At 54.8% G+C, this 27971-nt stretch overlaps 1 protein-coding gene across 1 annotated transcript in view; it reads left to right on the top strand.

The window, feature by feature from the left end:
- Positions 1–27971, top strand: part of NRG2 (neuregulin 2) — a 109113-nt gene that overhangs the window by 56481 nt on the left and 24661 nt on the right. Inside the window, exons 2-4 of the mRNA XM_038771163.1 lie at positions 11803–11974; positions 19059–19177; positions 24372–24492. Coding sequence (XP_038627091.1) covers positions 11803–11974; positions 19059–19177; positions 24372–24492 — 412 coding nt within the window. The remainder of the gene's footprint in view (positions 1–11802; positions 11975–19058; positions 19178–24371; positions 24493–27971) is intronic.

Below are 27971 nucleotides of genomic sequence, written 5' to 3' on the forward strand. Positions count from 1 at the left end.
TGTGAGGCTGAGCCTGTGGGGCGGAGGCTGGCGATGGGGCTGTGGGGCTGAGGAGGCTGTGAGGCTGTGGGGCTGGGGCCTTGGGGTGGTGGGGCTGAGGCCGTGGGGCTGAGGCCGGGCCTGGGGCGCTGGCCCCGGAGCCGGAGCGGGCGAGGAAGACCAGGGCGGACGGGAGGCTGCAGCTGGGCCCCTTGGTCCGCGGGGCCCGGCGCAGAGGGGGACCATGTCCGAGAGCAAGAGGAGGGGGAGAGGAAGAGGCAAGAAGGCCAGAGAAGAGGGGAAGAGAAGGGAGAAGGAGCCGGACCCCGGTGAGAAAGGTACCCAGGTCTGGGCTGGGCGCGCAGGGACGGGAGAATCGGTGCCCTCGGGGCCAGGGGCGGGGGTGGCAGGGGCCGGGCCCAGCCTCCACTCCCACCCCAGCAGCTGAGGGGACGGCGGGGCCCCGAGAAGGCTTTCTGGGCCTCCCCCGCAGCGGGCAGAAGGGGCCAGGCTGAGCAGGTGGTCCGGCGGGCAGGCCTTGTCTCTGGGCCAGCCGGGGAGTCCTGGGGCCTCCCTGCCCTGACCCCGGGGTCACGGCCTGACCTTCTCCGCGGGCAGCGGGAGGCCGGCAGAGGCGTGCGCGACGCCAGGCAGTTGCCGGGGTCGCAGGAGGGCAGGGGAGTTGGGGGGGCGATGCCAGGATACCCCCGCTATCTTCCCCCGGGGTGGGGAGGGGAGCTGCTGCAGTGGGTTCAGGGCCTGGGTGGGAGAGGGTGAGCCACAGCAGGCCTGCCCGGGGAAGGGGCCGGGGGCTCTGTGGACCCCCTCAGTCTCAGCCCGGTTGTAAGCGGCAGCCAGAAAGTGTCAGCTTGGCCTCTCTGCCCACTTCTTCCCATCCTTAGGCTCTTCATTAGTTTGGAAGATCCTCAAGGGCAGGGCCCAAACGCCTTCTCCTCTCTGTGCCCAAGAACCTGGTCCCAAGCAGGCACTCTAGTAAGATACTTTGCCCACAAAAGGCACGCAGTACGGTGTTCTGCGCTCTATAAGTGCTCAGCGCAGTGCTCTACTCCTACTAGGTGCTCTCAGGATAGTGCTTTATGTCCAGTCAGAGCTCAGTCAATGCTAGAGCGCTTAGTACAGTGCTCTGCACACAGTAAGTGCTCAATAAATACGGTTGAATGAATGAATAGTGAGGACCCCCATTGGCTTGAGTCCTATTATGTTTCAGAGATCTGGGGACTGCCTCACCCTGTGAGGGTTTCCTGGGGTCTCAGGTGTGTGCGTGCATGTGTGTGTGCTTGCATCCGACAGTCCGTCCCTGGGGGTCTCTGCTGTGTGTGCTTACGTGTGTGTTTGTTCCTGGGTTCTCAGCTGGGCGTGCACGTGTGTGTGTGTGTTTGTGTGTGTGTGAATAATAATAATAAAATTTGTTAAGCGCTTACTATGTGCCAGGAACTATAGTAAGCACTGGGGTGAATATAAGTGTGTTGTGGGCGTATTACCGCTGTGCTGTTTGAGGCAGAAGGTGCTAAGATTCTGCTCTGCCTCATCATCCCACTTTTCCTCCTCACCCCCTGCCCACCAGGTCAGAGGGCTTGGAGAAACCATCCTGGCCTTGGAGAGAAATCACAACAGAGACCCAAGAGCAGGATGGGGCAGGAGGTGGAGGGCACGGCGTTCGGCCCGGGTGGGGAGGAGGAATTGTTTCTGGCTCGGGCGCTGTGTGACCGCCGCACGTTGCCGTCTGTCTCTGAGCCTCTGGGGATGGTGATGAGCGAGGCAGTGAGATGGGCGTTCTCCCTGCTCCCCGGGTTTGCAGGAGGAAGGGTCTGTACGCCACCCCCCTCCTCCCATCCTGGGTTTGGGTGGTCCAGTGGTGGTTGGCGGTGGTTAGGTGCTTAGTAAATATTGCTGATAAATCGCAGGAGGCAGCATCTGGGGACAGGATGCAGGGTCCCGGGCTATCGAGGGGGGTCCTGGCTAGGGTGTAGGACCCCGGGGCGGGGGAACACCAGCCCCCAGGGGGTCCCCAACTCATTTCTCCTTGTCCCCTCAACCACCCCCAGCCCCGTTTCTTCCTTTGCCTAAAATGTAACATTTCCATTCTCCAGGAGCAGTGGGAGACCTCCCCTGCCACCTCCCTTCCCTGTTGCCAATGTCTCTCACCCTGACGGACCCCCGCCCCCCGCCCACATACACAGGGACTATCCAGATTTCCCCAACTAATTTCCCCTCAGCTCGGGGCCCTTGGCCCTCCCGTGTGTGGAGAGACAGAGGAGAAGGGGTAACAGTGCTCAGTGCTTCCTCTCCCCCTCCTCCCCCTCACCTTACCTCCTTCCCCTCCCCACAGCACCTGTGTATATATATGTATATATACATATGTGTGTTTGTACATATTTATTACTCTATTTTACTTGTACATATTTATTCTATTTATTTTATTTTGTTACTATGTTTTGTTTTGTTGTCCGTCTCCCCCTTCTAGACTGTGAGCCTGCTGTTGGGTAGGGACCGTCTCTATATGTTGCCAACTTGGACTTCCCAAGCGCTTAGTACAGTGCTCTGCACACAGTAAGCGCTCAATAAATACGATTGAATGAATGCTCAGACACTTCTTGGCGGGGGCTGTCTTGTCCAGGGTGGGAACCCCCCCAAGCTGGGCCAGCCCAGTGGAGATCTCCAGGTCACGTGGAGGTCAGTCCCTGAAGGTCTGCCACTTGTCAGCTGTGTGACTTTGGGCAAGTCACTTCACTTCCCTGTGCCTCAGTTCCCTCATCTGTAAAATGGGGATTAAGACTGTGAGCCCCCCTTGGGACAACCTGATCACCTTGTAACTTCCCCAGTGCTTAGAACAGTGCTTTGCACATAGTAAGCGCTTAATAAATGCCATTGTTATTATTATTCCAGATAGGAATGCTTCTAACCCCCCTGGGGACTCTTTCCCGGGGCCTCCCCGCCTTTCCACAACCCTTTAGGTGGTCTAGCCTCAATCCTACCTGCTATAGAGCTCTCCTTTTCTCCTTGGCGGGGGTGGGGAGATTTGGTTTGGGTGGGGGGCCCAAGAGGCCCCCACAGTCCCCCCAAGAGGGCCAGGCCTAAAGGGGTGGCCCAGAGGCATTGTTCAGAGGTGGTTCTGCCCTGGACTCTGGCGAGTAGGGGGTGGGGGGTCAGGGGGCCAGGAAACCAGCGGGGCTGGGGTTTAACCCTCTTCCCTGCCTCCTCCTCCGGCCTTTCCCTCCTCTCAGGAACCGTCTGCCTGCCTGGGGCCTGGGCACCGGCCGGGGGGAACCACCCGGGATTTGGGGGCCTCCCGTCCATGGTCAGGCCGACAGGTGAAGTGAGGGACCCCGAGGAGTCTGCCTGACCCCATGCAGGTAGGGAGGGGTGTGTGAGAGGAGGCGCAGGTGGGGCTGGGGAGGGGGCACCAGGATGGGTTCTGTGCTCTCAAACCACCCAGCCTGGCTTCAGGCGTCGGAATCTGCCTGCCTGCCCGCCCGCCTCGCCGCCTCCTCCTAGAAGCCCTCCAGGAGCTGCCCGCGCACCCCCTCCACCTCCTGCCATGGGAAAAGCCAGGCTGCTGTCCGCCCAGCGGGAGTTGGCGTGGGGGGGTGCGTGCGCTGGAGCCGCCGGGCCTGAGGGCCTGGGTGAGGCCGGGCCAGGTGTGGGCTCTGCCCCGCCGTGTGACTCACAGAGCCAGGGCCAGGCTGCCCTGCCACGTGTTCGCCAGGGAGCGTGGGAGCCCTGCCCACCCGCCACAGAGAGAGGGTCTCCCCCTGGATGTCCGGGAGAAGGGTGGGGAGGCCTCCGGGACCAAAAGTCCCAGACAGAGCAGAGGCCCTCCCCAAAGCTCACCCTCCCCGGGGCCCTAGCCGTGAAGAACTCAGAACCGGGGTCGGGCCTGGCGGGGGGCGGCGGGCGCGGGCCCCAGCGGGACCGGGCCAGGATTGAGGGTTCTCTGGCTGCACCCACCCAAGATGTCACGATGATGATCGTAATGATGGGTGTGGGTTAGGTGCTCCCTCTGTGCCAAGCACTGAACTAGACACTGGTATCGATGCAAGAAAATCAGGTCAGACATAGTCCCCGTCCCACATGGGTCTCACAAGGGGAAGGGAGAACAGGGAACAAATCCCCATTTTGCAGAGGAGGCAACTGTGGCCCAGAGAGTTTAAATGACTTGCCCAAGGTCACCCAGCAGGCGAGAGACTGAGCCGGGATTATAACCCAGATCCTCTGACTCTCAGGCCCGGGCCGTTTCCACTAGGCCACGCTGCTTCTCATCTCCTCCATTACCCCACAACTCAATCAATCGTATTTATTGAGCGCTTACTGTGTGCAGAGCGCTGTACTAAGCGCTTGGGAAGTACAAGTTGGCAACTCCCAGCCAGGGAACAGATCTATCCCTCTTCGTAAATGCCTTCCTTCTGGCCCGGCCCCCTGGGCGGTGGAGATCGGCCAGCTCCTTGGGCGGGGTGGAGGCAGGAGCCGGCCCAGGGGCCAGGGTGGTACAAGACCGGGTGCCGGGAGGTACCTCTGCCCAACCCTTCCTCAAGCATCTCAGCCTCTTGGAAGAGATAATAATAATAATAATAATGGGATTTGTTAAGCGCTTACTATGTGCAAAGCACTGTTCTAAGCGCTGGGGGGATACAAGGTGATCAGGTTGTCCCACGTGGGGCTCACAGTCTTAGTCTTCGTCTTTATTGAAGATGTGCCTTCAATAAAGCTTTGAAGGCGGGGAGAGCGATGGTCTGTCGGATTTGAAGAGGGAGGGAATTCCAGGCTAGAGGCAGGACCTGAGTGAGGGGTCCGTAGGCCAAAAATTACATTTCCCCTTCCTCTCTCCATCTTCAAATACCTTCTGAAAACCTCCCTCTTCCAGGAAGCCTTTCTCAGTGAATAGATTCTTCTGCCCAAGGCTAAATCCTCTCCGTCAATCAATCAATCAATCAATCAATCGTATTTATTGAGCGCTTACTATGTGCAGAGCACTGTACTAAGCGCTTGGGAAGTACAAATTGGCAACACATAGAGACAGTCCCTACCCAACAGTGGGCTCACAGTCTAAAAGGGGGAGACAGAGAACAGAACCAAACATACCAACAAAATAAAATAAATAGGATAGAAATGTACAAGTAAAATAAATAAATAAATAAATAAATAGAGTGATAAATATGTACAACCATATATACATATATACAGGTGCTGTGGGGAAGGGAAGGAGGTAAGACGGGGGGATGGAGAGGGGGACGAGGGGGAGAGGAGGGAAGGGGCTCAGTCTGGGAAGGCCTCCTGGAGGAGGTGAGCTCTCAGCAGGGCCTTGAAGGAAGGAAGAGAGCTAGCTTGGCGGAGGGGCAGAGGGAGGGCATTCCAGGCCCGGGGGATGACGTGTGCCGGGGGTCGACGGCGGGACAGGCGAGAACGAGGTACAGTGAGGAGATTAGCGGTGGAGGAGCGGAGGGTGCGGGCTGGGCAGTAGGAGGAGAGAAGGGAGGTGAGGTAGGAGGGGGCGAGGGGATGGACAGCCTTGAAGCCCAGGGTGAGGAGTTTCTGCCTGATGCGCAGATTGATTGGTAGCCACTGGAGATTTTTGAGGAGGGGAGTAATATGCCCAGAGCGTTTCTGGACAAAGATAATCCGGGCAGCAGCATGAAGTATGGATTGAAGAGAGAGAGACACGAGGATGGGAGATCAGAGAGAAGGCTGGTGCAGTAGTCACTTAGTAGTCCGTCACTTCAGCACTTCTGAATATTGGCTTCCGCACTTTACCATTTGAGCACCAACTCATATTCCTATCCCCTTCTCCGCCTATTGGTAAATGTGTCCACCTCCCCAGCTAATTCGTAAGCTCCTTGAGGTTGGGGAGAATCAGAGAAATACAGCTCCGCAGGCCCAGAGTTTGGTCTGGAATCAATCAATCAATCGTATTTATTGAGCGCTTACTATGTGCAGAGCACTGTACTAAGCGCTTGGGAAGCACAAATTGGCAACAAATTGGCAACTGGAATCCAGTGCCATGTTTTCTGTTCTTCATGACAGCCACCCAATGGCTGTCCCACCCCCTCGGTCGATTTTTTTCCAATTCCTTGTCTATCCTTGCATCCCTGTCAATCAGTCCGTCGTATTTACGGAGCTCTTCCTGAGGGCAGAGCACTGTGCTAAGCATTTGGGAGAGGCAGTGAGTAGAGGGGGCTGGGCAGGATCCCCAGGGACCTGGGCGCCTGGTCGACCGGTTGGTGCCCCCGGCCCTTCCTGAGCCAGCCGGGTACGCGGTGTGAGAAAGGCGTTGGCCCGCCCATTTCACAGATGGTAAAGTCAAGGATGCCCGCTGCGAGTCTCGCCTGCCCTTTTTCATTTCTCCCTCTCTCTTTTTTTTCCCTCCCGGTCGTTAGAACTCAGAGTCTGTAATTACCTCCTGAGACATCGCAGCCCGACTGGGGCAGAGGGGCAGGGGTAGCCCCGGCTGGACCGGAGGGCGGCTTTGAGCTCTACCCCGTCGTCGTCCCCACTCACCCAGTCCTTGGGGGGATTGCGGGGTTGGGACCACTGGGCTGCCCGAGCTGCTATCCTGAGGTGGGCAGGGGCCGGGCACCCAGGCTCTCTGTGTTTCCCGGCCAGGTTTAGGAGTCCCAGCCTTGGCACTGGGTGGGTAGTGAGTCAGCCCACACAAACCACCCCTGATACTTTAAAAATTCCCTCCTCCGGGCTCAGCGCTCTGAGCCTCTGCACCCCTTCCTGAGAAGCAGCATGGACTGTGAGCCCACTGTTGGGTAGGGACTGTCTGTATATGTTGCCAACTTGTACTTCCCAAGCGCTTAGTACAGTGCTCTGCACACAGAAAGCACTCAATAAATACGATTGATTGATTGAGTGGATAGATCACAGGTCTGGGAGTTAGAGATTGTGGGTTCTAATCCCGGCTCCCCCACTTGCCTGCTGTGTGACCTCGGGCTAGTCACTTCACTTCCCTGTGCCTCAGTTCTCTCATCTGTAAAATGGGGATTGCGACCCTGAGCCCCGTGTGGGACAGGGACCGTGTCCAACCCGATTTGCTTGTATCCACCCCAGCGCTTGGTACAGTGCCTGGTACACACTGTAAGCGCCTAACAAATACCACAGTTATTTTTATTCCAGCCTGGGCTGAGGAGGGGGCTGCCTAGGGTGCCCCCACCCCTTTCAGTCTCCTCCCTGTCACCTCTTCCTGGGCAGGGGACCTGTCTGGGTCTACTTAGGCTGCGTGCCAGGGCAAAGGGGGTCCAGAACAGCGGACAGCAGGCTGAGAATGAAAATCATTTGTTATTATTATTGCATTAGGATATCTTACGGGCCCCTCCCTGCCGCCCCGGACTCTCCTGGGCTCCCCCAGGCCCGTGCTGACCCCTCCTCCCCCTCCCCATCCCCCCCCCCCGCCTTACCTCCTTCCCCTCCCCACACCACCTGTATATATGTATATATGTTTGTACTTATTTATTACTCTATTGATTGATTGATTTTATTTGTACATATTTATTCTATTTATTTTATTTTGTTAATATGTTTTGTCTTGTTGTCTGTCTCCCCCTTCTAGACTGTGAGCCCGCTGTTGGGTAGGGACCGTCTCTAGATGTTGCCAACTTGGACTTCCCAAGCGCTTAGTACAGTGCTCTGCACACAGTAAGCGCTCAATAAATTCGATTGGATGAATGAATGAATGAATAAATGAGGAGGCACGGGGTGCGAGGGTTGGGCTCTAGGGCCCAGCCTAGGGAAAACACACCCAGGCCCCCGTGGAAAGGGACAGGAGTGGGCTGACGTCTTCACTGCCCATGATCCGGCACCTGCCTCCTCCTCCTGGTGGCCCAGGGGCCCGTGAGAGCCTCGTGACTGGGCATCCGCCGGCTCGGCCCTCATCATCATCATCAATCGTATTTATTGAGCGCTTACTGTGTGCAGAGCACTGGACTAAGTGCTTGGGAAGTCCAAGTTGGCAACATCTAGAGACAGTCCCTACCCAACAGTGGGCTCACAGTCTAAAAGGGGGAGACAGAGAACAAAACCAAACATACTAACAAAATAAAATAAATAGAATAGATATGTACAAGTAAATAAAATAAATAGAGTAATAAATCTGTACAAACATATATACGTATATACAGCTGCTGTGGGGAAGGGAAGGAGGTAAGATGGGGGGGATGGAGAGGGGGAGGAGGGGGAGAGGGGGAGGAGGGGGAGTCTCCTGACCTCATCCCGGACAACTCTGTCTGTGGCTGATGAGCTCGGGAGGGCAAGACCTAGGACTCTGGCTTCTTCTGTGCTCTTACAGATGCTTAGCACGGTTCCCTGCTCGTCACCTGGGGGTAGGGTGCTGTACTGAACACCTCCTCAGTGCAGAATGCTGTACTGAGCACCTGAGGTGTGTAGGGCATTGTATTGAGCATCTACTCTGCGCGCCTTCCCTGACCATCTTACCTCCTTCCCTTCCCCACAGCACCTGTATATATGTATATATGTTTGTACATATTTATTCCTCTATTTATTTATTTATTTATTTATCTTACTTGTACATATCTTTTCTATTTATTTTATTTTGGTAGTATGTTTGGTTTTGTTCTGTCTCCCCCTTCTAGACTGTGAGCCCGCTGTTGGGTAGGGACTGTCTCTATGTGTTGCCGACTTGTACTTCCCAAGTGCTTAGTACAGTGCTCTGCACACAGTAAGCGCTCAATACGATTGATTGATTGATTGGCCAAGCCCCCCTTTCCTAACTCCCGTTCCCTTCTGCTCCCTTTATTCATCCCCCCTACCAGCCCCCCAACACATGTACTTATCTGTCATTTATTTACTTCTATTAATGTCGGTCTCCCACTCTAGACTGTCAGTTTGTTGTGGGCAGGGAATGTGTCTGTTATATTTGTTAGATTGTACTTCATTCATTCACTAATAATAATAATGATGGCATTTATTAAGCACTTACTATGTGCAGAGCACTGTTCTAAGAGCTGGGGAGGTTACAAGGTGATCAGGTTGTCCCACGGGGGGCTCACAGTCTTAATCCCCATTTGACAGATGAGGTAACTGAGGCCCAGAGAAGTTAAGTGACTTGCCCAAAGTCACACAGCTGAGAATTGGCAGAGCTGGGATTTTAATCTGTGACCTCTGACTCCAAAGCCCGGGCTCTTTCCACGGAGCCACGCTGCTTCTCATTCATTCATTCAATCGGATTTATTGAGCGCTTACTGGATGCAGGGCACTGTACTAAGCGCTTGGGAAGTACAAGTCGGCAACATATAGAGACAGTCCCTACCCAATAACGGGCTCACAGTTTAGAAGGGGGAGACAGACAACAAAACATGTAGCTGGGCAATGACCGGGCCGGGGACAGACAAATCGGGCTTGCTGAGCGCTTAGACCAGTGCTCTGCACTCGGTAAGCCTCATCTGTACAATGGGGATGAAGACTGTGAGTCCCCCGTGGGACAACCTGATCATCTTGTAACCTCCCCAGCGCTTAGAACAATGCTTGGCACGTAGTAAGCGCTTAATAAATTCTAGACTGTGAGCCCGCTGTTGGATAGGGACCGTCTCTATATGTTGCTGACTTGTACTTCCCAAGCGCTTAGTACAGTGCTGTGCACACAGTAAGCACTCAATAAATACAATTGGTGAGCCCGTTGTTGGGAAGGGACCAGCTCTATCTGTTGCCGACTAGTACTTCCCAAGCACTTAGTACAGTGCTCTGCACACAGTAAGCACTCAATAAATACGATTGGTGAGCCTGCTGTTGGGTAGAGACTGTCTCTATATGTTGCAAACTTGTATTTCCCAAGTGCTTAGTTCAGTGCTCTGCACACAGTAAGCGCTCAATAAATACGATTGAATGAATGCCATCATCATTATTATGAGACCTCAGCTCCTCCAGGATGCCTTCCCAGACTGAGCCCCCTCCCCATCCCCCCACCCTACCTCCTTCCCCTCCCCACAGCACCTGTATATATGTTTGTACAGATTTATTACTCTATTTATTTTACTTGTCCATATTTATTCTATTTATTTTATTTTGTTAATATGTTTTGTTTTGTTGTCTGTCTCCCCCTTCTAGACTGTGAGCCCGCTGTTGGGTAGGGACCATCTCTAGATGTTGCAAACTTGTACTTCCCAAGTGCTTAGTACAGTGCTCTGCACATAGGAAGCGCTCAATAAATACGATTGAATGAATGAATGGACAGGTGTCAAAATCGTCAGAACAAATAGAATTAAAGCTACGTGCACATCAGTAACAAAATAACCGTAGTGCTTAGTTCAGTGCTCTGCACACAGTAAGTGCTCAGTAAATACGATTGATTGATGGATTGGCTGGCTGACAGAGGGCTGTAGTGGGTGTTTCTGGTTTGTAGGGCACTGGACTGAGCCCCTGTTTTGTTCAGAGTATTATAGTGAACACTTCTGGTGTGTAGGGCACTGTACTGACGACCTACTGTGGGCAGAGTACTGTACTGAGCACCTCTTGTCTGTAAAGCACTGTATTGAAAGTCTACTCTGGGCAAAGCGCTATAGTGGCTGTAATGGGCACCTCTGGTGTGGAGGGCACTTGTCTCTTGTGTACACAGCACTGGACTGAGCACCAACGGTGGGTAGAGTGCTGTAGTGAGTACCTCCCATTGGTAGGGGGATGTGCTGAGCATCAGCCTTGTGTGGAGTGATGTGATGAGCACAATGTGTGCTGATGATGATGGTATTTGTTAAGCTCCTACTATGTGTCGAGCACTGTTCTAAGCGCTGGAGTAGATACAAGCTCATCAGGTCGGACACAGTCCCCGTCCCACATGGGACGCTCCATCTTAAATCCCATTTTTTTAACAGATGAGGTAGAAAGTGAGAGGCAGCATGGCATAGTGGATAATAATAATAATAATAATAATAATAATAACAATAATAATGGCATCTGTTAAGCGCTTACTATGTGCAAAGCACTGTTCTAATCCCTGGGGAGGATACAAGGAGATCAGGTTGTCCCACGTTGGGCTCAAAGTCTTCATCCCCATTTTACAGATGAGGCAACTGAGGCACAGAGAAGTGAAGTGACTTGCTGATAGAGCATAGGCCTGGGAGCCCGAAGGTCATGGGTTCTAATTCCGGTTCTGCCACTTTGCTGTGCAACCTCGGGCAAGTCACCTCACTTCTCTGTGCCTCAGCTACCTCACCTGTCAAATGGGGACTGGGACTGTGAGCCCTACTTGGGATAGGGACTGTGTCCAGTTCAATTTGCTTGTATCCACCCCAGCGCTTAGTACAGTTCCTGGCACATAGTAAGCGCTTAACAAATACCGTCATCATCATGAAGTGGCAGAGCTGGGATTAGAACCCAGGTCCTTCTGACTCCCAGGACCGGGCTCTGTCCGTCAGGCCACGCTGCTTCTCTTGTGCGTATCAATCAATCAATCAATCAGTCGTATTTATTGAGCGCTTACTGTGGGCAGAGCACTGTACTAAGCACTTGGGAAGTACAAGTTGGCAACATATAGAGACAGTCCCTACCCAGCAGTGGGCTTACAGTCTAATAGGGGGTGCGTCGGCAGAGCACTGTACTAAGCGCTTGGGAAGTACAAGTTGGCAACATATAGAGACAGTCCCTACCCAGCAGGGGGCTTACAGTCTAATAGGGGGTGCGTCTGTTTATTGCTATATTGTGCTCTCCCAAGCGCTTAGTCCAGTGCTTTGCACACAGTAAGCGCTCAATAAATACGATGGAACGAACGAAAGGGACCGTAAGCCCACGGACGGTCCACAAGTCCGCGGCCGGCCCGGGTGGTTGACGTGTCGCTCCCCCGTCCCCGGGTTTCCGCAGCGGTCCGGCCCAAGCTGAAGAAGATGAAGAGCCAGAACGTGCAGGTGGGAGACAAGCAGTCGCTCAAGTGCGAGGCCTCCGCCGGCAACCCCCAGCCCTCCTACCGCTGGTTCAAGGACGGGAAGGAGCTCAACAAGACCAGGGACATCCGGATCAAATACGGAAATGGCAAGTGAGTACCGACTCCGCGTGGGAGGTGGGGGGACGCACCCCGACCGGGACGGGACCCCGGGGTCCAAGACCCGCCTGGCGGAAGGAGCCGGGAGTCAGGCGACCTGAGTTCGAGCACCGGCAGGCCTTGGGACCCTTCGTGGCCTCGGTTTCCTCACCTGCTCCCGCCCTCGCGGGGAGGCGGTTAAGCCGCGAGGCTAACGCGGGAGCCCTGAGAGGAAAGTCCGGGGCAATTTGAAGGCATAAATGATTCTGACCAAAACATTTCATCAATTAATCAACCATATTACTTACTGTGTGCAGAACACTGTACCGACCGCTTAGAAGAGTACACTATAACAGAGGTGGTAGACGTGTCCCCTGCCCACAGTGAGCTTTCAGTCTACAGGAGATAACAGCCTTTTCTCACCTCTGCCCCTCCAGTCCCCAAGGCCCTCACCCCCGCTGTTTTTTAAGGCCTGCACCAGCCCTGAGTCAGGGAAACGTTGGTTCTGCCCCTCCCCAGAAGCAGGCGTACGTCAATCAATCAATCAATCAATCGTATTTATTGAGCGCTTACTGTGTGCAGAGCACTGTACTAAGCGCTTGGGAAGTCCAAGTTGGCAACATCTAGAGACGGTCCCTACCCAGCAGTGGGCTCACAGTGTAGAAGGGGGAGACAGAGAACAAAACAAAACATATTAACAAAATAAAATAAATAGAATAGATATGTACAAGTAAGATAGAGTAACAAATCTGTACTAGTACTTGTACATAGTAAATATGTACAAGTAAGATAGAGTAACAAATCTGGAGTCAGAGGTCATGGGTTCGAATCCCGCCTCTGCCACATGTCTGCTGTGTGACCTTGGGAAAGTCACTTCACTTCTCTGAGCCTCAGTTACCTCATCTGTAAAATGGAGATGAAGACTGTGAGTCCCATGTGGGACAACCTGATCACTTTGTATCCCCATAGCGCTTAGAACAGTGCTTTGCACATAGTAAGCGCTTAACAAATGCCAACATTATTATTATTATTATTATTATTACTATTCTATTTATTTTATTTTGTTAATGTGTTTTGTTTTGTTGTCCGTCTCCCCCTTCTAGACCGCGAGCCCGCTGTTGGGTAGGGACCGTCTCTAGATGTTGCCAACTTGTACTTCCCAAGCGCTTAGTGCTCTGCACATAGTAAGCGCTCAATAAAGACGACTGAATGAGTGAATGCCCAGTCTTTTAGGTCAGCTTCCCCGAAGAAGGGACGAGGAAGACCCCCCTGGGTATTAAGAGGACCTGGCTTCTAATTCCAGCTTGGCATCTTGGGCAAGTCACTTAACGTCTCTGGGCCTTGGTCGCCTCACCTAAGGGACTCTGGACGTGGGTATCAGTAAGGGTATCAGAGAAGCAGCGTGGCTCAGTGGAAAGAGCCCGGGCTTTGGAGTCAGAGGTCATGGGTTCGAATCCTGGCTCCGCCACATGCCTGCTGTGTGACCTTTGGCAAGTCACTTCACTTCTCTAGGCCTCAGTTGCCTCATCTGTAAAAAGGGGATTAATACTGTGAGCCCCAAGTGGGACAACCTGATCACCTTGTATCCCCCCAGCGCTTAGAACATGCTTTGCACATAGTAAGCGCTTAACAAATGCCATCATCATCATCAAGGGGGTCTCTTTGAGAGCCGTGGTGCTCTCCCTGACCTACTCTCTATGCCTATCTCTGTCTCTCACTGCCTCTGTCTCTCTCTACTGCTCACATCTCTGTCTTCCACTTTCTCTCTGTCACTGTCTCATTCAATCAGTGGTGTTTATTGCGTCCCTCACTACGTGCAGAGCACGGTAATAATATTTATGGTATTTGTTAAGCGCTTACTCTGTGCCAGGCATGGTAGTGGATACAAGCAAATTGGGTTGGACACAGTCCCTGTCCCCAGTGAGGCTCCCACTCTCGATCCCCATTTTACAGGTGAGGTAACTGAGGCACAGAGAAGTGAAGTGACCTGCCGGGTAGAGTCGGGATTAGTACTACATCAATCAATCAATCAATCGTATTTATTGAGCGATTACTGTGTGCAGAGCACTGTACTAAGCGCTTGGGAAGTACAAGCTGGCAACATATAGAGACAGTCCCTACCCAACAGTGGGCTCACAGTCTAAAAGGGGGAGAAAGAGAACAAAACCAAACATACTAACAAAATAAAATAAATGGAATAGATAGGTACAAGTAAAATAAATAAATAGAGAGCTGAGTGCTTGGGAAAGTACAATACAACAAAATTAGCAGACACATTCCCTGCCCCTAACAAGCTAATAGTAATAATAATAATGATGATGATGGTATTTGTTGAGCTCTTACTATGTGCCAAGCACTGTACTAAGCGCTGGGGTGGATACACGGGCACGGGCTTTAGAGTCAGAGGCCATGGGTTCGAATCCCGGCTCCGCCAATTGTCGGCTGTGTGACTTTGGGCAAGTCACTTAACTTCTCTGTGCCTCAGTTACTTCATCTGTAAAATGGGGATTAAGACTGTGAGCCCCCCATGGGACAACTTGATCACCTTGTAAACTTCCCAGTGCTTAGAACAGTGCTTTGCACATAGTAAGCGCTTAATAAATGCCACCATTATTATTATTATTATTATTGTTACAAGCAGCACAGCTCAGTGAGAAGCAGCACAGCTCAATGGAAAGAGGATGGGCCTGGGAGTCAGAGGTCATGGGTTCTAATCCTGACTCTGCCACTTGTCAGCTGTGTGACTTTGGGCAAGTCACTTAACTACTCTGTGCCTCAGTTCCCTCATCTGTAAAATGGGGATTAAGACTGTGAGCCCCCGGTGGGACGTCCTGATCACTTTGTAACCTCCCCAGCGCTTAGAACAGTGCTTTGCACATAGTAAGCGCTTAATAAATGCTATCATTATTATTATTATTATTACCTTGTGCCTCAGTTCCCTCATCTGTAAAATGGGGATTAAGACAGTGAGCCCCACGTGGGGCAATCTGGTTACCTTGTATTCATTCATTCATTCAATCGTATTTATTGAGTGCTTACTGTGTGCAGAGCACTGTACTAAGCGCTTGAGAAGTACAAGTTGGCAACATATAGAGACGGTCCCTACCCAACAGCAGCGGGCTCACAGTCTAGAAGGGGTAACAGACAACAAAACAAAACATATTAACACAATAGAATCCCCACCGCTCAGAGCAGTGCTTAACAAATATGATAATTATAATTATTATTCATTCATTCAATCATATTTATTGAGTGCTTACTGTGTGCAGAGCAATGTACTGAGCACTTGGGAAGTCCAAGTTGGCATCATCTAGAGACGGTCCCGACCCAACAGCGGGCTCACAGTCTAGAAGGGGGAGTCAGACAACAAAACAAAACACGGGGACAGGTGTCATCAGAATAAATAGAAATAGTCTTCTACACTGTGAGCCCACTGTTGGGTAGGGACCATCTCTAGATGTTGCCAACTTGGACTTTCCCAAGCGCTTAGTACAGTGCTGTGCACGCAGTAAGCGCTCAATAAATACGATTGGATGAAATAGAAATAAAGCTAGGGGCACATCATCAACCAAATAAATAGAACACTAAATATGCACAAGTAAAATAGAGTGCATATTATGATTATAACAAGCACATGGGGTTGGACACAGTGCACATCATTAACCAAATAAATAGAACACCAAATATGTACAAGTAAAATAGAGATTATGATTATAACAAGCACGTGAGGTTGGACACATTGGGGTTCACAGTCTCAGTCGTGTATGTCTCCGTCTTGATTCATCTCTGCATCACGTGGCCGCTCCGCAGGGAGCCCCGCCCCCGCCCTGGGCGGCGCATGCGCAGTTGCCCTCGCGGAGGGGGGTGTTCTTTCGTAACGCGGGGCAGGCACGTGGGGGGAGGGAGCGCGCATGCGCCGGGAGGGGGCGGAGCCGCCAGTAGTCACGTGGGGCTGGTGGGCGGGGTCGCGGGAGGAGGGCGGGGCCGGCCGGGCCATTCATTCATTCAGTCGTATTTATAGAGCGCTTACCGTGTGCGGAGCACTGTACTAAGCGCTTGGGAAGTCCAAGTTGGCAACATCTAGAGACGGCCCCTACCCAACAGCGGGCTCACAGTCTAGAAGGGGGAGACAGGAAACAAAACATATGAACAAAATAAAATAAATAGAATAAATACGTACAAATAAATAGAGTAATAAATACCTACAAACATATATACAGGTGCTGTGGGGCCAGTGCCACGAGGGGGGGCGGAGGGCTGAGCAGTAGTCAATCAATCAGTCATATTTATTAAGCGCTTACTATGTGCAAAGCACTGTTGTAAGCGCTGCAGAGGTTACAAGGTGATCAGGCTGTCCCACGAGGGGCTCTCAGTCTTAATCCCCATTTTACAGATGAGGGAACTGAGGCCCAGAGAATAATAATAATAATGGCACTTATTAAGTGCTTACTATGTGCAAAGCACTGTTCTAAGCGCTGGAGAGGTTGCAAGGTGATCAGGTTGTCCCACAGGGGGCTCTCAGTCTTCATCCCCATTTGACAGATGAGGGAACTGAGGCCCAGAGAATAATAATAATAATAATGATGGCACTTATTAAGCGTTTCCTATGTGCAAAGCACTGTTCTAAGCGCTGGAGAGGTTACAAGGTGATCAGGTTGTCCCACAGGGGGGCTCACAGTCTTAATCCCCATTTTACAGATGAGGGAACTGAGGCCCAGAGAAGTGAAGTGACTTGCCCAAAGTCACACAGCTGACAATTGGTGGAGCCACATTTGAACCCAAGACCTCTGACTCCAAAGCCCGTGCTCTTTCCACTGAGCCATGCTGCTTCTTTGGATGTGAATAATAATAATAATAATGATGATGGTATTTGTTAAGCACTTACTATGTTCAAAGGACTGTTCTAAGCACTGGGGGGGTTACAAGGTGATCAGGTTGTCCCACGGTGGGCTCACAGTCTTAGTCCCCATTTTACAGATGAGGTAACTGAGGCAAAGAGAAGTTAAGTGACTTGCCCAAAGTCACACAGCTGACAATTGGCAGAGCCAGGATTTGAACCCATGACCTCTGACTCCAAAGCCCGGGCTCTTACCACTGAGCCACGCTGCTGGCCAGCCATGCTTGGGGCTGACCACGAGCTCAGAGGTTAACTGGGGCAGGCAGTCCAGGCCTGGATCGACTCTAAATTAGAAATTTTAGAAAAATGGGGAATTTTATGCATGTTAAAGCACAACTTATAGGAAAATCCATCAGTGTCCCGGCATTGGACCCATCCCGGCTATCCCACCCAGTCCCTGCGGTTTAGCTCTGTAGTATTGCACTTTCCCAAGCGCTTAGTACAGTGCTCTGCACACAGTAAGCACTCAAGAAATGCCACTGGTGATGACGATGGGATCGCTGCAACTGGGCTGGAGCCTGCTCAGCGTGGGACTCACGACTGGAACTTGTAGTTTCTGTCCGAGAATGCAGGGGGATTTCAATGCCATCTTCATCCAGCCCTCACGCTCCTCCATCCTCCTTGTGCCTCCTCACGCCCCCGAAATCCATGAGCCCAGAGAGGGTGCTACAGTGTGGCAGCCAGGAAAGTGTTGAGGGTGCGGGGCCCGGGCATCCAGTGGGGCGACCAAAACTTCCATTCCTCCAAGCCTTCCTGTGCCCCTGTTGAAGGCAAGCCATGGGCCGGGCATGCCCCAGGACTAAACTCTTACATTCAGTGATCTCCCTCTGAGAATTAGCGTCTTCCTGCTCTGTCAGAGATCCCTGTGGGTACCCCGTTCACCCTGGGTAAGCTCTACAGCCTCTCTCACCTCTAAGACTAGAAACTCCTCATGGGCAGAGATGGCATCTACCAAGTCTGTTGTACTCTCCCAAGAGCTCAGTACAGTAAATGCTCGATAAATACCACTGATTGATTTCACAAAGTCACATGAGGTTGGCAAGACAGACGAGATGGAGGTACGGCGAGTAGGTTGGCATTAGAGGAGCCGAGTGTGCTGGCTGGACTGGAGTAGGAGATCAGCGAAGTCCGATAGCAGGGGGTGAGCCGACAGAGCACCGTAAAGCCGATGGTCAGGAATTTCCGTTCAGTGTGGACGTGGATGGGCAACCACTGGAGGTTTTTGAGGAGTGGGGAGACATCTCCCCAAACATGGCCCTCTGGGTCATCCTAGGACACCTTAAAGGTGGACCCTCCCCACCCATTTCCATTTCAAGTTCAAAAGTCAGGGCACTCTTGGTCAAAGCATCTGAATCTCCACCCAACTTTGCAAACCCCAGGAGGTGAGAGAAGGCGAGGTGAAGTAGCTTGAATCTTCCCAGGACCCCACCACCTCATACCGGTTGTCTCACCAACTTTTCCATTGCCAGGGAGACCTCCTTGGTGCTGCCATAGCAACCGTTTCCGTATTCCATCCCCGCAGTAGCGTTTCCTGCTCCTTAGCCTCGGGGGAGGGGGCGGAGGTTCTCCTTGCCAATCATGCTGTGTATCCTTCAGTCAAGCAGTGGTATTCACTGACCTTGGTCCAGAAACTTAACTTCTCTATGCCTCAGTTTCTTCGTCTGTAAAAGAAGAATTCAGTACCCTTTCTCCCTCCCCATTAGAATGCGAGCCGCATGTGGGACAGGGATTGTATGAACAGTGCTTGGCACATAGTAAGCGCTTAACAAATGCTATTATTATTATTATTTGATTGTATTGTATCTGCCGCAGTGCTTAGCGCATAGAAAGGCCTTAACCAATATTATTATTATTATTACTAGTCTCCCTGCCTCTGCCAGCTAGCTACTTGTGTCTCTGGGTCCCCGTGCTCCCAGCCTGGGCTCCTGTTGAGCCCCCTGGGTGGCCATCGGGCTACATCATTTTTGTCAGTCTGTTGAAAGTTTACTCGACACTCGCCATGCCCCGCCTGGACCTGGGGCCCTGCCTGCACCCCTGCCCCTTCTGCCCCTTGACAGTACTCCTGATCTTCTTGCAGTCCGACTCATCGCCCCCCACCCTTCTCACAGTCTGTTATCTCCAGCTCGAACTCCTTTTCCCGCTCCACCACGGGACACCGTACGCCTTCACGTCAAATCCTCTATTTTTTTTTTTCCCCAACAGAAAAAATTCAAGACTGCAGTTCAATAAAGTGAAGGTGGAAGATGCAGGGGAATACGTCTGTGAGGCGGAGAACATTCTAGGGAAAGACACTGCAAAAGGGAGACTTAATGTGAACAGTGGTAAGTTGCCCCAAGGGCCAGCCGGGTGGGCTCTCTGGTCTCCCCTCTGTGCGGGCACCCCATCCATGTGGCACCTTGTCCTTGTGGCGACCGGTCTGGGCAGCACCCAGTCTGTGTGGCACTTGGTCCATGTGGCACCCAATCCTGGGGTGTCCAGTCCATATGGCACCTGGTTCATACAGCTCCCGGCTCTGCAGGACCCAGTACCATCCTGTCCTTGCGGCGTCAAGTCTGTGCACCCAATCCGGGGGCGCCCGGTCCACAGGACTTACAGTCTGTGTGGCATCTGGTCCATACGTCACCCAGTCCCCAGGGCATCTGGTCCACGTGGCCTCCAGTTCCTGCGGTCACCAATCCTGGCACATCCAGTCGAAATGGTGACCGGGCCACGGGCATTCCCTTTGCACAGTGCCCAGTCCTTGTGGGACCAAGTCCCCCAATGAGCGGCCCCGATCTTGCACGGCCCCCAGACCCCCCGTGCTTTCTCCGGCCCGGGCGGTCCCGCGACAAGTTCAGGAAGAAGCAGTTCAGGCATCGGTGTTTAGTTTTTCTCCCTGGAGCTGGCTAGACCATCGCCATTCATTTTCCGTACCCTGAAACCTAAATATTTTGAACTACGTCGGGGAGGGCCTGAGGTGCACTGGGGAGCGGGTGGGTCTGGCGGAGGGGCTGGGTACTTTTAGAAAGTGGTTATGGACCGTTTGACTGCCAGGAGCCAGCGGGTGATGGGGAGTACAGAGCCCTCGGCCGGGGGAGCGGGCCGGACCGGCTAGTTTCAGCCGGGGTCCCGGGGTGAGCAGCAGAAACCGAGGAGGAGCTCGAGAAAGGCTACGGGGTGGTGAGCCAGGGAGATCGTACCACTGTGGACCAGGCTTTTGAACGGGGCTGGGGGGCAGGGGCCGATAGTTTTGGTGGCCCCCCTCCGCCCCCAACCATTGCCAATTTCTTGTTCCCAAGCAGCTCCCTGCTCATCCTGGTCCCACCGGGGCCCTGCCTGATGAAACCAAAAGGGGCTTCAGTGGGTTCTGTTGGGTCTGTGACCAAGGGGCCTGGGGTTCAGCGAGCAAGCAGGTGGGTAAGGGGCTGCACCCGGCGAAGTCCCTGCAGAGATTTTGATGGGCAAGACCCTCTGACAGCCTCAGCGATGGACGTGCCAACCCTGGGCAGTTGACGTTTGCCTCCGGAGCCGCCACAGGTCTTCCCTGTCTATGCCGGCTGGAAATTTTTCAGGATTCCTGCTGGGCTGTACACCTCAAGGAATGTCCCGTAGTCCCTGCAGTCTCTGGTGAGGTCTTATTATGTTCCGAGCACTGTAGTCAGTGCGGGGCTGGACGCTTGCAGTATCAAGTCTCAAGGTCAGACACACAGCCTAAGAAGGAGGGAGAACAGGTAATGAGTCCCCACTTTGCAGATGAGGAAACTGGGGCCCAGAGAGGTTAAGTGACTTGTCCAAGGTCACCCAGCAGGCAAATGAGAACCCAGGTCTCCTGACTCTCAGGCCCACCTGCTTTCCAATAGGCCATGCTACTAGGCGGTTCTTCGGTTAAAAACCTTGGCCTCAGCAGGCAGAGCTGGGACCAATCAATCAATCAATTGTATTTATTGAGCGCTGACTGTGTGCAGAGCACTGTACTAAGCGCTTGGGAAGTACAAGTTGGCAACATATAGAGACAGTCCCTACCCAACAGTGGGCTCACAGTCTAAAAGACCAGACCAGAACCCAGGCCACCTGATTCCCAGTGGTTTTCACTGGCCAGCCCCAGCCAAGGGAGATGTTCGTGGGGCCAACCGACTTTGGGCCTTAGGGGACAGGCCTGGGAAAGCGGGGCTTCCCGGAAGCTTGTGGGAAAGAGCTCCTGTAGACAGCCCCCTACCTCCCTCATACACAAACCCCACCCCCCAACTGGGCCCCAACCCCGCACGCCCTTTCCCTCCCTCCACCCCCTCTGGCATCCCCAAGGGGGGCCAAGCCAGCCCTCTTCAGCCGGGCAGAAAGAGCAGAAAAGAGTTCAGTTACCGCCCGGATCCCGGGAGACCTGCAGCAACAGGATTCTCCCCGGCTGGGCCGGGCTGGCCGCCCGCAGGCTGACTCACCCCCTCTGCCCACGGCCGCTCTCCCGCCCGGGCCCCTGCCCCTCTGGGACCCTTGCCTCCCGGCCCAGCGGCAGTCAGCTGTGTATCCAGGCCAGAGGCCTACACCAGCATCCCAGGCCCAGGTAGGGCACTTGTCTTGCAATCTCAACCCTGAAACTGGCTCCGTCCTTGGCCTGAGGACCGTCCCCTCACCCCCCAGGCTGCCCCCATCCCGCCGAGTAGGCCCATCAGTGTCAGCGGGCTGGGAGGGAGATGCCCCAGCCTCTTCCCTGGTACCCTAAGAACATGCTACAGGCAGGATCACGCCAGCCACCCGCCCAGAACACGGGCCAAGAGCCTTCCGGCCCGCAGGCTTGGCTTCTGGGGGCATACGGAGCCTCCGCTTCCAAATGGGCTTTGAGGGCATGGTGGCAGAGAGTCAGCCATCCTGGCGGGGAGCCAGGCCCTTCTCCCTGGCCCCCGGCATGCTCGGACCGTAATAACAATAATACCGATAATGCCAGTTGTGGGCTTCACTAGGCGCTTACCGTCTGCCAAGCGCAGACCAAGGCACTTACTATGGGCCAAGCGCAGAGGTAGATAGATACAAGAGATTCAGGTCAGATACCGTCTCTGTTCTGCATAGGATTTACAGCCTAAGGGGAAGAGAGAACAGGGATCAAAGCCCCCACTTTTCAGATGGAGAAAAGGAGGCCCAGAGATGCTAAGTGCCATTTGTTGAACTCTTACTTGGTTCCAAGCACTGTATTAAGTGCTGGGGATCAGTGCAAGATAATCAGGTCAGACTCAGTTTCAGCATGCAAGGGACAGAGCTGAGATTAGAAACCAGGTGCCCTGCCCCCAGTGCCATGCTCTTTCTACAAGTTCCTGCTGTCAGTCTCTGGATTCTGGGTACTTGTGACTGTTGTGAGCTTCTGAGGGTAACAGGTAGAGAGAGGAATTGATGGGGTCTTGATTGGTGTTGATCTGTTGGGTTATGAGACTCAAGGGCAGGGACTTCATCTTTTAGTTCTATTTTGTGTTCTCCCAAATGTCTAGTCCAATGCTTGGCACCCAGTAGGTGCTCAGTAGATTGCTTGGCATGCAGTACATGGTCACTGCAGTGCCCTGCACACAGGAGATCCTCAGCCCAGTGCTCTGCACATAGTTGGTGCACAGCCCAGTGCTCTGCACGTGGTGTGATGAAGTCTGGAGCTGTGTGATGTGTATTGCAGCTGATTTGGGTTCATCGGGGCATCCCTGCCTTGCCAGTTGGCAGTTCCCAAATCTCCTCTTCCTTTCTGTTCTTGCCCACCCAGGGGTCCACCGGCCTGGGCTGGGAGGGGGCTGCTAGAAATCTGTCACGGGTTGTAAATGATCCCTTGGCCAGCAGAAAGGCTGCAGCACTAAGCAAGCTCTTCTCCAAGGGTGGGGTTGGGGGATAGGGGCATCTGGGCCGGGAGCGGGGAAGTCCTAGCTGGCAGGATGCCATCGTGGGGAAGACCCTCATCTGGCCCGAGGCAGACATCGAGGGGCGGACGGAGCGGGGATAGCAGCCTTCTGGGCTTTATCAGCAGGGCTGGGGCCAGCAGACGTATACAGACAGGCTGCCGTGTATACACTCCAACCCCGCTCTGCCCATCTGTCTCCCGCACGTCTAAACATTGGAAGAGGCGAGAGCCACCCGCCCCCGGGCCCCCACCCCTGGCTTGGGGAGACGAGGGCGGTGGGTGACGGAGCCCCGGCTGGGGCGCAGCCGGGCCGAGACCCCAGTGAAGGGCTCATCGGGTGTGTGATTTCTGGAGCCTTGGAAGCGCTGATGAGCTGAATTTGCCAACAACTGGACTTAATTTAGTTTGCGGGCACTCTTCGTCCCGCTCCCCCTGCCCAGCTCCTGCTCCTGGGCCAGCACGCGGCCGTGCCCAGAGCAGACGCCGGGCTCGGGCTCGGGACCACTGAAGACCCCGGGGACCATTCCCCGGCCCGAGGAATCATCTGCCAGGGGTGGGGAGGATTGAGGAGAGAGGCTGGGGGCCAAGGAACTTCCCGGTCACTGGAGGCACATTGTTTGGTTTTGGGGGGCCTTAAAGCAGTGCTTATTAAGCACTTACCATTTGCCCAGCACTGTGCAAAATACCAAGGCGGGTTTGAGAGAATCAGATTGGACACAGACCCTGCCCCACTGGGGGATTCCAATCTAAGGGGTAGAGGGAACAGGTGCTTGGCCCCATTGGACAGATGAGGAGGCCCAGAGAGGTGAAGTGACTTGCCCAAGGTCACACAGCAGGCTGGTTCCAGAGCCGGGCCTCAAACACAGGACTCCTGACTCCCGGTCCCGGGCTCTCTCCACCGGGCCTGGCTGCCTCCGGTCTCTGGGCCACCCCAGCCACCCCAGAGAGAAGTGTGTATCATTCTCAAATAATAATAGTAATATAATAATAGTGGTATTTGTTAAGCACTGGGATGGAAAAGAGCAAATCAGGTTGGACCCAGTCCCTGTCCTGCGAGGGGCTCACGGTCTCAATTTGCGTGGAACACTGTGGAGTTGTCAGGCTTCACCCCAGAGCTGGCTGCTCCACGCTGGGCTAGCCGGGAAGACGGTCCACCTTCAGGATGAGGTCTCCCCTACTCCCAACTACCTCAGAGCGCTGTTGAGAGAACCCCCTGGTTAGCCCGACTGTTGGGAACCAGCAAGGAACAAGCCCAGCCTGGAAAGGCGCCCAGTGCCCTCAACCCGCACCAGGGAGGAACTTGAAGGAGGGCACCCCACCCCCTCCACCCTCTGCCACACTTCATAACCCTTGTCCGAATTGGCCTGGCCCCATTCACCCCCAGAGCCACAAGGGCCCCTCTCTGCCCGGAGCGAGCCAGGAACAAGGCCTACTGGCCAGGGGCCACCTCCCTCCCTGCGTCACCGCAGCCCCCAGGCTCTGGGCGGCACCCCCCTTGGCTGCCAAGACCCCCGCGCCAGCCGCCAAGTGCGCTGAGAAACCTAACCACCGTCCCCCTGGCCCTGGAAAGCAATATGGACACCATCTAGTCCCCCCCGTCCCCCGCTGCGGTCCTTCCCCGGGAGGAGGGAGCTGCGAAAACAATGCTGCCCGTTGTATGTTTCCCATAGTGACCACGACACTCTCCTCCTGGTCTGGGCACGCCAGGAAGTGCAACGAGACGGCCAGGTCCTTCTGCGTGAACGGCGGGGTGTGTTACTACATCGAGGGCATCAATCAGCTTTCCTGCAAGTAAGTGAGCGGCGGGCCGGGCCCCCCGGGGCGGCGGGGGGGTGGGGTGGGGCGAGGTAGACCCCTCCGTCGGGGCTTTCTCCGGGAGTCGACGGTGCCCGCTAAGAGTAGCGGTGGTCTGTAGCGAGTGAGCATCGAGTCGGAGCCGGGCCGGGCCTTGTGTCAGGGTCAGACACTGACCCTACTCCTCGTGGAGCTCACCATCTATGTGGGGAGAATCGGTGTTTCACCCGTGGTATGGAGCAGGAAGCTGAGGCCCAGAGAGGTTCAGCCACATGCCCAGGGCCCCGCAGCAGGCTAGGGTAGGGAGCTGGGACTAGAAACCCCTGTCTCCTGACTCCCCACCCTGGGTTCTCTCAGCGAGACGGCACTGCCTCACACCATGGGCAGTCAGGGGAGGGTGGAGAAGTGGTTTTCCGGCAGGGCTCGGTGGGCTCCAGAGTAGGTACAGTGCTCCGATCTGCCATCCTCCCTGGTCTCTGGTTCCATGTCTCCAGGATAGACAGCCACATCTGAGACTCACCAGCCCCTTCTCTCCCAAGGGACCTCCTTCCTGGCTGGATCTGGTCCTCAAATCCCACCGAGCACCCGATTCCCTTCTGCCCCCAGACAAAGGCCAACTGGCTGGGTTCCCCGCGGACCACGCTAGGGGATTGACCTGGCTTTGGGCATGAGGTCTCTCCCCTCCCATTAGCCGGGGAACAGCCTTCCCAGCCTCCTCTGCTGAGATTTGGATCCAGGCTGGGCTGAGGCGGGAAGACTCCCACCCCCTCCCCACTAGACCCACCCATTGCCATCGAGGCCAGCGACCAGCCCCCAAGCCCGGGTGTCCCCTGGTCCCTTGGTTTCCTGGTTGCGGTTGAAACGTCCCCCATCCCAGGAGCGGCCAGTGAGGCCAAGGGGTTTGGACCAACCTGCTCTGATAGAGTCACTGCCCTAAAGGGTCCCACCCCCAGCCCCCCCTCATCCTCCCCATCCTCAGGTCCAAGAGGACCAGCCTGGACTCAAAGTCCTCCCCAGAACTGTTCTCCAAGCTGGAGATGCAGCCCCTCCCTCCCATTGCCCCACTGCCCTTGACCCTCCTGCCAGTCCGTCCCCCCACCCCACTGCAGTTATGGAGTCAGCTGGAGGGCAGGGCCGAGACACAGAGTAAGTCTGGGTCACCGCCCCTTGAGAGGGGAAATGGAGGAGAGGGCAAAGCCAGTCGCCCTGGGGCATGTGAGAAGGGGAGCAGGGGCAGGACAAGGGAGAGGCCGGGGGAACCATCCATCTAGGGGTCAGGGCAAGGCTGGGGATGAGGGATCTCCGGGGTCCCCATCCTCCTGTTGCTGCCAGCAGAAGGCCAGACTAACCACCCACCTCCACTGACCTTCCAACCCATGGGTACCACCACAACCCCACAGGCGCTGCCCCAAAGCGTGGCATTCCCTTGGGCACTGCCTCCAGGCTGCTCAATGCAGAACCCTCATTGCTGCCCCATCCCTGGGAGGAGGGCAGCCCCCCCGCCCCCCAGAGAGAGACTGGAGAACAGAGGCACAGAGAGGTTGGCATGTCGGCAAGGCTCCGGGTGTTCTCTGTTAGAGCCTTCCGGTCACTGGCCTGTCCCCCCATATCCCCCAGGACCTTTGGAGTGGGGGTCTTGGAACTCATGGAGAGAGGATAGGGTCTTGGCTCTGTGGCCAGTTGCCTTTTAGGATCAGGTTGGGGGTCTCCCCACCCTTATCTACAGGCAGGAGTCCTGGGCTAGCAGTGGGGAACTGGGGAGCCTCCCTCAGTTCCAGAGGTTCCAGCCCAGATCCAGGACATGGTGCTGTGTCACCCTTCAGGAAGTGACTCCCCACTCCTGCCAGTGCCCATGGCAGCTGGTCCACTGTCCTCTCCTCCGGGGCCCCTCCTGACAGAGACCCTCCCCCTCATTCCCCTTGTTCCTTGGTCAGAATGGGCTCCACCGCCCCGCCCCAGGCCTCCGCCAGATAAAAGTCTGGGGACAGACGCTGGCAGAAATGGGGCAGGATTGAAGTTCACGGAATCAGGGAGTGGGTGGGCAGAGGGAATACAGAACTGTTGCTCCCCCATCTCTCCCCACCCCAAGGCGAGGGGCCTCCAGTGGGGCAGGGAAATGGCATGGAGCTTGGTAGGTGGTACCTCGATAGGGGTCGAAGTGCTGGGTCACTGGAGGAGACTCAGGGATGGTGAGGGGAGAGGCAAGGGAGTGGGATGGCCCATGCTGTGTCCCTGGGGGAGAACTGGTGCCTGGGACTGATGCTCTTATCCCCTCTGCCCCAGCACACATGCCAGCCCAGCAGACCAACAGGGTGGCTGGCCGAGGCCCCTTAGTTGGGCATCAGAAGCGGCCTTGGCCCTGCCCGCCATCCGTGCCTGGGGCCTGGCGCTGGTAAGCGGGAAGACTCTTCTCCTTGCTGGCTCCCGGTCAGGGGCAGCAGGCTCCCCGCCCACCCCACCACGCTGCCCTCCAGTTAGGCTCCTCCTACCCACAGAAGCCACCTGCAGCGGTGGGTTTGGGGAATACCAGGAGACCGTGAGTGCATTCGGCTCCCTCCTTCCCCAGTTGCTGGGGCCAGGAGCCTTGGATTCAGCCTACAAGGATGGTGGAAGGGTTGTGGGCCTTAAGCCGTCTGGATTGCATGCCAGTCACCCTCCCCTGGCTAGGCCCTGGGCAGGCCAGCACCCAGCTCCCACAGCAGCCCAAAGAGGAAATCCAGCTCCGACCAAATTCGGCCCAGGGGCCCCCCGCCCCAGTGCTCAGGACCCCCTGTGCTCTCCCAACAGTTTGATTTCTCCAGTTTCCTTTATGAAGACAGGGGGGTGGATCATAGGTGACCCCCAAGGCCTCCCTCTTTCCATCTCACTCCCCCTCCATCCCCTCCCAGAATCCCCAGCAAAAACCAGCTCCTTCCTTCTCATCATCATCAATCGTATTTATTGAGCGCTTACTGTGTGCAGAGCACTGTACTAAGCACTTGGGAAGTACAAGTTGGCAACTTATCTCCTCTTCCTCCTGTCCCGAATCTAAATTCCATCTTTCCCACCTCCCCTTTGCCCTCACCAGGGGTCTTTATCAGGTGCCGGGATCTGGGCCATAAGCAGAGTTTGAGGGGCAACTCGATGGGGTCGGCACAGATGAGGCAGTAGAGGGGAGCATTAGCAGGGCCTGCTCCTTCCTCCTCCTTCCGAGTGCCCCCAGCCAGAACCTGCCGTCGGTCGATAAATCTTCCATGTAGATAGATCCCTGGCAGAAGGCCCAGGACCCCCAGATCCCCGGAAATACCACTGAACCCAAATCTAGGGCTAACTGGGCATTGCCTGGGGCTCAGCTGTGGGCCAGGAGGCTCCAATCCTGGTGACAATAGCCTTGCTGTGTAGGGGCCCACATTTCCCAGCCCATAGCTCTTTCTCAGCCTTGACCTCCTCCCAGCTTCATACAGGTTCGTTAAATCAGCAAACTCACCTTTATTGTT

The sequence above is a fragment of the Tachyglossus aculeatus genome, chromosome X2, assembly GCF_015852505.1.
Source record: "Tachyglossus aculeatus isolate mTacAcu1 chromosome X2, mTacAcu1.pri, whole genome shotgun sequence".
NCBI classification, from domain to species: Eukaryota; Metazoa; Chordata; class Mammalia; order Monotremata; family Tachyglossidae; genus Tachyglossus; species Tachyglossus aculeatus.